Source organism: Lycium barbarum, chromosome 12, assembly GCF_019175385.1.
Source record: "Lycium barbarum isolate Lr01 chromosome 12, ASM1917538v2, whole genome shotgun sequence".
In the NCBI taxonomy this organism is placed as follows: domain Eukaryota; kingdom Viridiplantae; phylum Streptophyta; class Magnoliopsida; order Solanales; family Solanaceae; genus Lycium; species Lycium barbarum.
In genome coordinates, this window is record NC_083348.1 from 76,865,990 (window position 1) to 76,878,310 (window position 12,321).

At 33.9% G+C, this 12,321-nt stretch overlaps 2 protein-coding genes and 1 pseudogene across 2 annotated transcripts; 2 read left to right on the forward strand and 1 right to left on the reverse strand.

Moving 5' to 3' along the window:
* The first annotated feature begins 2,865 nt into the window (after positions 1-2,865).
* LOC132621288 (non-specific lipid-transfer protein 1-like) lies at positions 2,866-3,936 on the forward strand. The gene is made up of 2 exons (XM_060335500.1): positions 2,866-3,289; positions 3,675-3,936. Exons 1-2 carry the CDS (start codon positions 2,958-2,960, stop codon positions 3,682-3,684), a joined length of 342 nt encoding a protein of 113 aa, XP_060191483.1. The 5' UTR covers positions 2,866-2,957; the 3' UTR covers positions 3,685-3,936.
* A 140-nt stretch (positions 3,937-4,076) lies between these two features.
* On the forward strand, positions 4,077-5,811 carry LOC132621285 (putative germin-like protein 2-1; annotated as a pseudogene).
* Positions 5,812-5,920: 109 nt separating this feature from the next.
* Positions 5,921-9,018, reverse strand: LOC132621287 (kxDL motif-containing protein LO9-177). The gene is made up of 3 exons (XM_060335499.1): positions 8,847-9,018; positions 6,810-6,962; positions 5,921-6,302 (listed from the first exon to the last, which is right to left on the reverse strand). The coding sequence occupies exons 1-3, from the start codon at positions 8,960-8,962 to the stop codon at positions 6,200-6,202; spliced, it is 372 nt and encodes a 123-aa protein (XP_060191482.1). The 5' UTR covers positions 8,963-9,018; the 3' UTR covers positions 5,921-6,199.
* Between the last annotated feature and the right edge of the window lie 3,303 nt (positions 9,019-12,321).

Here is a 12,321-nt window from a genome sequence, read left to right on the forward strand (position 1 = left end):
CATCCGCTGCACAAGTTAAATTATGTATTTGTCTTAAAAGTTCATTAACTATGTATAGATTATTTATTTAGAACTAAATAACTTCAGAAAATTAGGATACATAAGTTATAAATGTCAAATTCTGGCTCCGCATTTGATTTGAAGTAAATAATTTCATCAAAATGGAAGTATATATAGTATATATAGTATATATAGTATATAAGTAAGTATATATAGTATATAGTACATATATATAAGTATATATAGTATATATATTAAGTTATACATAGTATATAAATATATATAGTAAGTATATATAGTATATATAGTATATAAATATATATAGTATATATATTAAGTATATATAGTATATAGTATATAAGTAAGTATATATACACTATGTTCAAAACACGATTGATATAACACTGTAATTTTTGCTCCGTATCTAAAACTTTATTATATTAGTGTTTGCTAAGAATACAAAATCTGCACTTTTGTTTTTGACATTGTTTATTTTTTTAATATGGGATTCACTTTATATATATATATATATATATATATATATATATATATTGCTTGATTTTGTCAATATGGGATACTATGTTCAAAACACGATTAATATAACATTGTAGTTTGTGCTCCGTATTTAAAACTTTATTATATTAGTGTTTGCTACAAATACGCATGGTGTTTCATATGGGGCCCACAATTATTTTCACATTTATTAGAGTAAGGAAAAAATGAAAAAGTAATTAAATTCTATCTTATTTTAATATATAAGTATTTTAAGTATGTTACTGTACAATAATTTTATTTGCTCCCACTAATGGATTGAAAATAAATAAGTATTTTAAGTATGTTACTGTACAATAATTTCATTTGCTCCCACTAATGGATTGATACGCACGCGGTAATGAATCCATCATTATTGACTTAATGAGATACTTTGAAAATTACATGAATATTGTTTGATTTTTTAATATGGGGTGCACTTTTTTTTTTTGGACATTATTAATTTGCATTATTTTTATGCATATATATATATATATATATATATATATATATATATATATATACTATGTTCAAAACACGATTAATAAAACATTGTAGTTTGTGCTCCGTATCTAAAACTTTATTATATTAGTGTTTACTACGAATACGAAGTCTTTTTTGACATTATTTTTTTGAGTATGGGGTTCAATTTTTTTTTTTTTAATATTGCTTGATTTTGTTAATACGGGGTCCACTTTTTTTACCGTGAGTTTAAAGATGACGGATTTCACTTTTTTTTTAGATATTGCTTGATGTTGTTTAGTATGGAGTCAATATATATGGGGCCCACAAATGGAACAGACGGGGACAACTCAATGACACGTGAGCTCTTTGAAGTGACAGGGACAGCTGGACTCGAAGTGAAATTACAGGAATACCCTTCGTGTGTCTCTAATGATAACTATCAGCTAGAAAATATTTTAATGATTTAATTATGATAATCAAGAAACTAGAGGTGAAAATTATTTTCCTTGCTTCATGCTAATAATTGGACAACAAGGTTAGACGGAGAAAAAAACAAAATAAAACGTTGAAAGAAGAACAACCAACGTGAAAAGGCATGAACGAACGGCGAAATAACACGTAGCTTTAGAGAAATTAACATTCGTACAACACCTTAAATTCAATCACATCAAGAAAAAGCATTTAATTGTATTTCAACTTCCCACCGTCCAAGCATCTAGCTAGGGTGTGCATTCTTCAGATTAAATCGGAGAATTAATTCCTAAACAAATTGAACTTTAATTTGGATTTGTTTTTCTGTTTTTCGGTTTTGTTTTGGATTTACAAACCAAAAATTGTGAAACTGTTGTTTAACCCTCCGTTTTATTTTGTTTGTCTTAATTTGACTGGACATAAGAAGAAATTAAGACAAACAAATTGAAATAGAAAGAGTGATATATATAAATATTATCTTATTTTTTTATTTAACATATACTAACATTTGGGAAGTTTGTGTATTTTATCACTTTCAACCTTTCTTACTTACCGGCTCTATTTGTATTACGGTATAAAACTATTCATTCTCAATCTTTAAGGTATTATTAACATGTATTTATATGCTTTTAAATATTGTGTATTACAGTTTTACACGTGACATACATTGTAAAATACATTTAAGATCGAGATTTGACGTTATTACTTTTCACTCTCTATATTATGTATTATTTTCCACCATTCAAATATATATATTTAATTATGTTAATTATCTTATATGACGCAACCAAATAACCAAATCGAAACAATGGAAAAGAAAAGAGAAAAACCAAATCAAATTAAACGAAAGGTTATTTTGGTTCGGATTAGACTGTATCTTTTTTAAATCAAAACCTGGAAAACCGAAATCAAATCAAAAACCGAATGCACAACCCTACATCCAGCTAATGAATTTACTTGCCCTAGCAGACAAGAATTCTTAGGTACAAACTTCTCTACATAAGCAGCTCTCTTTTACAAACCTTTTCACACACCAAGTAGAATTCGCAAAAGCCAAAAACCTTCCATAATACATGTTTTATCAATAGTACTTATTTCAATTTTAGTTGCTTAATAAATTGGACGGCAAAGATAAAAGGGTTAAAAAAAGAAAAAGAAACAACAATAAAACAAGGAATAATAGAAACTTCAAACTGTGAACACATTACTCCTGAAACTCAAGAAAAGCTAGCTTGTAATATTTCGTACATCAACTTAAATTCAATTAGGTCAGGAAACAGTACGGAAAAAAGCGGCATTCAATTGTACCCAACTACCAACCATACCTAGCTAATGAGCTTACACCTAATTCTGGCTAGATCCGAATACTTGGTTACAAACTCCTCTATATAAAGAGCTCTTTCACAACCTTTATCAAACACACCAAGTAGAATTTGCAAGAACCAAACACCAGTCCATAGCACTCTTTTGTAGCAAATACCTATTTTAACATGGTGAAGGTAGCATTGTTGGTGGTCATATGCATGGCAGCAGTAGCTGCCCATGCAGAAGCAGCTGTTTCGTGTGGACAGGTCGTTTCAAGCCTAACACCATGCATAAACTACGTTACGAAAGGCGGTCCTCTTCCAGCAGCATGTTGCAGTGGGATTAAGACCCTCAACGGCCAAGCTACCACCACTCCTGATCGCCAGGCGGCTTGTAACTGTATTAAATCTGCTGCTGGAAGCATCAGCGGCATAAACTTCGGCATTGCTGCTGGTCTCCCTGGCAAATGTGGTGTCAACCTTCCCTACAAGATTAGCCCTTCCATTGACTGCTCCACGTACGTTTCTAATAACCTTTATTTTAATTCTCTAGCTACTCCACCTCTACCCAACGATCCTCACCAGTGAAAATTGAAAATTAATTTTTTTCTTAAATATAAAAATATATCATTATTTATGGAACATAGAATTAAGAAATTGGTCAACATAGATTGAAATTAATAGAGGAAGTAATAAATCAAAATGCTTAGACCAACAGCCTAGGCCCCCACCGCTTTTGTCAATTGAGCTTGATCCTTTATTAGTAGTACCTTATACTAAATCTATATATGTAAGAACGTTTACATCAATTTGCACAAATCTGTCAAACTATACGTCTGTTCTTTCCTTTTTATTTTTTAATTTCTCTTTTCTTAATTATTTGGTTGTTTATGAATGTCGCAGGGTGCAGTAAGAATTGTTCAGTAACTTATGCATGGTAGCAGGAGGCAAAAAATATAGAGCACACAAGATGGAATAAATAAGACTAGTACTATTGGAGTAGATAGCTGATTAAGCTTCTGCAGCACTCTATAGTTACTGTTGTTCGGTCATCTTTATGTTTTAGTAGTGGTGTGTGTGTGATCACCATCTAGCTTCAAAGTGTCATCAAAAGACTGTTTCCCTTTAATATAATGATTATAATATATCCTGCTGCTTCTGGTAATTGCGTAATTGCTGCAATCGATATAATTCCTTTTTATTCGCTTATTACTACCTTTGCCAGTAATTAAGCTTCAACTATAATAGAGTCGACAGGAGAAAGGGCAGAACCGTTAAGATAATAAGGGCAAAATCTGTACAAATTAAGATTATGCATATGAGAAATGAAAATTTTGCTCTTATATATAATAGTAAATTAAAGGAGTGGAATGAAAATTTTGCTTTCATATAACTACCCACTTGTGGGACTACAATGGGTATATGGTTGTTGTTGTTGTTGCTATACACTTGTACTAACACTAATTATATTTCTTTAGTTAAAATATCTACTTTGATATCTTGAGTTTGGGCTCGGGCTTAGCACGGGCCTCACATAACTAGTATATATATATATATATATCATTAGTAGCCCGGGCCTCACATAACTAGTATATATATATATATATATATCATTACTAATTCTCACAGTTGACTGTGAAATGAGAATCATTAGACTCATTCTGTTGGTGTAGTATATTTAGGATCCATAAGAAGACAGAGAGTTATGTTAACTCCTCTTTGCCGCATCACTATAAATCCCAGTCTTTATTGACATCTTTTTTCTTCAACTCGAATAGCTTGCTCTGTTAGCAATCTATTATTTTTAAAGCCCAAAAAATAGAAAAACTAAGTTGAAATGGCTTCAAGGTTTTTTGTGTTAGCCCTCTTGTTTGGAATTTGTACAGCATCTGATCCAAGTCCACTTCAAGATTTTTGTGTAGCAGACTCCACAAGCTCAGGTATAATATATAGTAACTTAATTTCTAATCCTGTGGCCATTGCTTCATTTCTTGATATATGTCACAGTCTAATCTGAAAAATTCAAGTTTTACCCTCATTTTCTAGTTCCCTTTGTTTCGATTTAATTTAATTTTGAACTCTCATTTTACTATAATATAATCAGACAAATTCCAAAAGTCAAGAATCTGATGTCTAGTCAAACAGATTGACATAAATGAAACAGAAGCAGTAACATATAGTCTTGTTATCCATGACTATGTGCTTACTGTGTGTAAAACATGGCAGTACACGTGAATGGAAAAGTTTGCAAGGACCCAAAGCTCGTGGAAGCAGAAGACTTCTTTTTCAGTGGGTTGCACATAGCAGGCAACACATCAAACCTATCAGGTAACATTGGGACTAAAGCAATCATACCAGGGCTCAACACTCTTGGCATTTCAATGACTCGTGGGGATTTCGCACCCTCTGGGTTTAGCTCTCCTCATGTTCATCCTCGCGCATCGGAGATGGTGCTGGTCCTTGAGGGTCGTCTGGAAGTGGGATTTGTTACTTCCAACCCTGAGAACCGTCTTATAACAAAGTTCCTTCAAGTGGGTGATGTCTTCGTAAAGACAAGGTCTAGTACATTTCCAGCGTAATGCAAGAGGAGATGCTAATGCTGTTGTGCTTTCGGCCTTTAGCAGCCAAAACTCAGAACTCAGTCGTGTTTCAATTGTGTGTTTTGGATCGAATCCAGAGATTCCTGTTGATCTCCTTGCCAAGGCTTTTCAAATTGATGAGAAGACGGCAAGTCAGATGAGTTCTTCTGGTGGATTATGAAGGAGGATCGGAAAAAATAGGAAAATATGTACTACAGTACTATTTTTATGATTCAAGCTGTTTTATGCAATTTCTAGTTCAGTTATTTGAGTTGTTTGGATAGTGTGAACTTGGAATCATATAAGTATTGTTACTTTAAATACAATGTTTGTTACCATATTTACTAAAACTTCGACTAATCAGATTGAAAGCTATGAACCTTAATCTGTTAATCTTGTCCTATGCTCTTTTGAACTAATACAATTCTAAGCTCTATCAACACTGGATTTAACATAGCCAACTAGTTTTCCCTCAATGTTTCCCTTCAACCCCATTGTCAAAAGAGCACAGCAGATGAACAATGCCATGCGCATCAGAAAAATCCTCATTTAATAATAGCAATGCATACATTTTCATTCCGAGAACGAAATATCTGCTCTTTCATATCATCAGCAACGTTTTAATGCGAGGCTCAGAATCCTTACAATAAACAGACAAGTGCCTTGTCTCCAGGCACAAAGCACAAATCAAATATCACAACACGTCTTGAAATATACAGCTGCAGAACTATCAGATAAAAACAGTTAAGCTCTATCATAAAGTATCCACCCCAAATCAACTTTTCCATATCCACAATGGAAGAAATAGAAGAACTAACATTTCCCCAACATTTACAGTACCAAGCTTACTTATTGTGGCATTTCAAGATCAGGCCTTTGATCAAGTGCCTGAATTGTTGTATTATCTGGAAGAGCATCTGGGTACGTTGATATGATTTTTGCCTTCATGCTCCTGAAAAGGGAAAATAAACATTTAAAAGTAATAGGAAAAGATTGAGTACACTACAAAGAAGCTCCCCAATTTTGGGAGTAGAGCCAGTAGTCTAAGAATGTACGGTTATCTCTATGTAACATTACAATACCATCCAAAATTCTCACAGAAGGACTATGAGGTTGGATGAAACTGCAGAAATGGTAGCCCAAAGTATCACATGAAACAGTTGAAGAAAGTAAGATGATGGCTTTGATAACAAAATGCATCTTTTAAAAGAAAATCAGAAGGAAGCAACATATACTTTTGGTGTTCCACAGAATTCACGGATGAAAAGGTTGAGTAGACTCCAGTGAAAAGCTCAAATAATGAACTGAATAGTTTATCTCTAGCAAATTAGTACAGAAGGTTGGTGCAATCATACAGAATAGTCAAGCAAATCCACAGCTACTTTCGGCAATTATTGATAACTGATATTGAAATTCAGAAAGAAAGGGATAACATGAAGGAAGAAAAGGAAGATCATACCTCAACTTCTGAAATATGTAATCAAGGTCCGACTTCATAGATTTTAAGAGACGTGTATTTCTAGAGAAATCTGCCGAGACCTCAGCGAAACAATGTTCTGAATATTCATTGAAGTGTGAAAGAACTGCATTGCTGTCCTGCAACCGTCCCAATCTGCATTTTGAGAATACAAGACATAAGGTCATCATGAAAAAGACACCAAGAATGACAATAAGACAATGAACAAAACGAACCGATGAATCACATGGTCAAAAACCTCTTCCAGAATTATGACAAATGACTATCACAAAGGTGGCAGAAAGTTAAGTTTAATGGAGGTGGCAGCTTCAAAGAGTTCAGGAAGGGGCTAATATTCATGACCACGTTCTAATTACAACCAGTAGAGAAGTACTATAAAAACATAATTTCTTTAGTGCTTAGATGCAAAATCATGATTTCAAACAAGCTTTGAGCAAGTTCGATACAAGCTTACGCTAATAAGCATTCTCTCAACTTCATCTTCTTTTTTTGTGTCTTTTTTTAACTGACAATAGACTGGAATAAAGCTTCTTGAGGAAAAATTTCACCAATCAATTGAGAATACTACAAGAGATCACAAACGAGGTGATCTTTTGGTTCCCATATATTGTCTCATGCTTAATCACCATGTTGCTAGATTCCAATACTGCTGTGTGGAACTTTCTATGAGCTTTTGATAATTCATATTGTTCTAATGGATAGAGACCAGGGCATTTTACATATTCAAAGAGGGGATGGAACAAGTTTGATACTCTAACATACAAAACCCAAAGCAGTCTCACATCGAATACTGAATGTTTTGAGACTTGGTAATTATTATCCAACATAACTCAAAAGACACTTTCATAATCCAAACTCTTGATGCACGAAAAGCTTTGACCAATAAAAGTATTGACCAGTTGATCTTTAACTTGGATCAGATACAATAGACAGTCTGAACTCTGAAGTGCATTTGAACATTGGCATCACTAATTCACTATATAGCTCTCCGATCCTAATTTTGACAGCTTGCCTAATCATAAAAGGGGAGAGACTTGCGCATGCCTGGGTGTCTAATTGCTTACATATGAAACAATTGCTTTACATCTAAACTCAACAACTATGAAAGACAGTCTTTTTTGCAACAAAGGAAACTTTAGCTTTTGGAAATGCTACCGCACCCAGAGGCGGATCTAGGATTTAAATTCTAGGGGTTCAACATCTTAAATTTTTAGCACTAAACCATTATATTTCTAAAGTTATGGGTTCATACCTACTATTTATTGTAATTTTTACATATAGATTTACAATCCACATCGAAAGCTTGGGGTTCAATTGAACCCCAAGTTATAGTGCTCCATCCGCCTCTAAGTCCGCACCCACCAACATTTGCCCATAGAGTGCCAAAGTAATTGGAAATCCTGACATGAATTACGTTATGAAACTGATATTTAGAGCTCATTTATGCATTCAAAGACTGGTTCCCAAGAGTTAAAGAGAAAGCACAAACCCATCAGTCAATTACATAACCGACAACATATCCTCTCATTTCCTGCTTTAACTTAACACTTCTCACTTAACTATCCAAACTGGTCTTATTCAGAAAAAATAAGGTAACCCCACAATTCAAAATCAAGGAAAAAGAAAACTAAAATTGGGGTTCCTTCCTAAGCTGTACAATTTTGATGGAACAACAACTAGAACTCTTCTATGTGACAGGAGGCTGGTTTATCAATTAAACACTTTGTAAACCACCCAGCTAATTTAGTACCCTAAATTACCATAATAACCCAATTATAAGGCAAGGAAAAAACCAAACTTGGGTCCACTCAAAACTGATGGGAAAAATCTCTAAGCAGTAGAGCAAGAACTGAACAGAATAACAACTTCAAATACATCAAAATCACCACAAAAAATAAAGTAAAGAAACCCAATTGAATCTTTAGCTCATTCAAACTAAGAAAAGTTTCTATCATCAGTTATGTTCTAGATGAATTATTTAAAAAAAAAAAAAAAATAAGGAATTGCAAAGAAAAGTACATGAGGTTTTGTAATTGCTTCAAAGATTCCAAGTCCTGAGAATTGATTAGGGTTTTAAATTGTTTGGAAATCTCTTCTGATGCAGATTTGATGGATTCTTTCTCTGTTTCCTCCATTTTCTCTCTAGGCGTAACTACTTTGGACTATTACTATTTTGTATAAACATGCTTCTTTCTTCCTTGAATTACAAGTCTATCCTCTTTAGCTTTCAAAATTACATTTACCTTCAAACAACTTATTAGAGCCTGTTTGGATTGGCTCATTTTAGGTGTGTTTTAGCCAAAATAATTTTTAAGCATTTTTATAATGTTTGAATAAGATAAAAAAATGTTTTTAAGCCAGAATAATAAAAATAAACTATCATAAGTTAGGATTTCTAACTTATGTTTATAAACATAAGTTATAAGTTCATTCAAACAGGCTCTTAGGCCTTTTTGGCTTCTAAAGTTTCTTACTTTAAGAAAATATTTTGTCCGAAATTCAAAATTTAAAAAAAAAAAAAAAAAAAAAAAAAAAAAGAGGTACTCCTGAAGTTGCTAACTTGTGTTTGAAAAATATTTTTTATCTAGATTGACTTCGATTTAGCAAATTGTCTCTGCCCAAATAATATGAGACTCGCTTTTATTAGTATTCTTATAGAAGCATGCTTTTGTGTTGATTAATCTTTCCAAAAGTAATTTTTGAAATTTTTAAAATTTCAACTTTTGACATTGCTACATTCTCAAATTTTAGATTTTTTTATTAGGAATTTTGCACAGAAACTACTGGTGAGCAATTACTAAGTACTCCTTTTAAAACATTGCCACTTACTTTAAGTTTAAGGTGAGGAACCTTACTAGTTAAAGTGGCATTAAAAGAATCAAAAAAAAAAAAAAAGAGACGCCAACTTTCTGGATGCTAAGATTCAAACTGAAGCACTTACAGTAGTTGTTAAAAAGAAGAAAATTAGAAAAATAATAAGTAGCATTTCGAAGATATTTCACAATTCTCTTCCCAGTGTGTTAAGAAAATCACATCAAACACAAACAAGTAGGTCAAATGACACTTTCGAAGTTACTGAAAAGTCAACACTTTTCCTACTTTTAGTTTGACATTTGATGAAAGCATCTCTTACAAAAGATACTTGATGTTGGTAATAATATTGCCCCCTCAAAGAAACCAATGGAAAACAACAGCAACTAGCAAGAAGTATAACCATATTAGGCTAATAGCCTAATTAGTTAGTAATACATGGACTCCTGGACCCCGTCTCTGGGCAAAACATTCATTCTCCAACATAATCAATCACGGTTGACATCCCAACCAACTGTCCACATGCATCCAAAGAAAACCAACTAGGTAGACATCAAGCATATTATGTCATGAAATATAACAGATGGAGTAAAGCAGTGGTGGGGCTCAGTTGAATGAAGATGGTTCAACCTGATCCTTTCGATGGAAAATTATACTGAGCAAATAAGATAAAAGCAGATTGTGTATATATACAAGTTTTTTTAATCCCCTTGACATTAGAGAAACTTCAATAGTAGTAACGGGGTTCAAAAATTGCTTTGTCACAAGTCGAGTCCTAGGCATTTTGTCATGCCCCGAACTTGGATCTGGACGTAATACGGCACCCGATGTCTGACTACATCTGAACAAGCGAACCAACTGGCTGACGGAATCAACATGTGATATCATAACATACTGAAAGCGGAAAATAAAACTAACACATGCTGATCTACTAAAGTCTGACTAAATAAATAACTGAAAGTGCGGAATACTGAACAAAGTCTTAAAGATAAATACTGTAGCCCACAAGGCTAACATAAAAGAATGTGACTGTCTAGTTGCTAATATAGTCTATGAAGCCTCTACTGAAGTACTGTAAACCGATGGTTGCCGGGACAAGGCCCCCGACATACCTGATTGTCTATAACTGTTGTAAAGACTGTAAATAAATTATAAGCAGAGGCGAATTCAGGATTTCAGGAGGATGAGTTCACCTTAGAATGTTTTTTAAAAAAAATGCAAAAGCGCATTTAGTAGGGTTTGATCCCACAACCTTAAGGAATTAAACCCAACACTTAATCGGTGCTCCACTCAGTCTAGTTTGACCATGTGTTCCTTTAATTAACATTAGATATATTTTAAGGATTAAATACATAAGATACCGAGTTTAGTCGGGTGATCATATGTTCAAGTGACCCATATTTTACACATAGATTCGCCCCATATTATAAGGCCCCGAAAGAGCTAGAGCTCACCAATCGGCTGATACTGGAGATCCTAGCGAGCAGATGAGTCATCCTATAAATTGTTACCTGCGTCGCGAGATGCAGGCCCTGGAAAAAAAAAGACATCAGTACATTTGAATTGCACTGATATGTAAAGCAACTGAAAGAAGGAACTGTAAATACAAAAACTGAACTGATAAATGATAACTGATAGTTGATAACTGATAACCGAAGTGAATAAAGAAGTAAAGTTAAGAATACTTCCGGTTCTGAATGGAGAATCACATGTTTAATTGAGATCACAATCTGTGGCCTCAGGCCCAATATATGTGCACAAATTTGTGGCCTCGGGCCCAAGTATACGTATACATAACTGTGGCCTTAGGCCCAAAACACAGGTGTTCAACATCAAACAATCTATAGAAATGGACTGAGAATCATGCTGAAAAGTACAACAGTGACATACTGAGCAATTACTCACTGAGACATGTTTTCATGAACTGATTATGAGACTTGAAGCTTTAACTATTTATAAACGTGCTAAGTATTCCAGACTGAGACTCATGTGTATCAAACACAAGTCTATATTGATTACGTACTGAGTTCACAATATTCAGAATGATAATCATGAACAACTACGAAACTCTATTTACAAAGGATAGAAGTTCTGAACTTTTCATGAAATAGGGCATAATCTCTATTTCTGATATTTGTAATAATCATGAAGAACGAGGCATGGCGAAGATTAATAACATTCCCATACGTAGATAGTTACCCTTACATACCTGTAATCGCTCCAATCTAATGAACTTAACTGCTTCTCTGACGAAGAACACCAAAACCTAGCTTTTGAGCTCTTGGGAAGGATTTACCTTGGAAATCCTATGTTTTTGTGGAAGAATCATGTTACTAATCATGAATTAATGTTAAGACTTACTTAGGAATCGTTAGAACGATCTTACCTGAACGTGGGGGGATGAGGAGAGAAGAAAAACGACTGCTTAGGGCTTTAGAACGAAGTTGGAATGTCAAATAAATGAATTTTCGAATTAAGTGTTAAATTTATAGGATGGGCATTTGGACCCCCTGCCTCGCTGAGCAAGCTCCAAAGCGAGGGTTAACCTCGCTATGGGCCTCGCACAGTGAGCTCGCCCGTCCATTTTATACTTAGCCAATTTTTTAAAAAAAAAATCACTTTGGGACCCTACACCTCGTTGAGTGAGGTCTATAGCTTGACCTTACCTCGCTTTGAGCTTAGC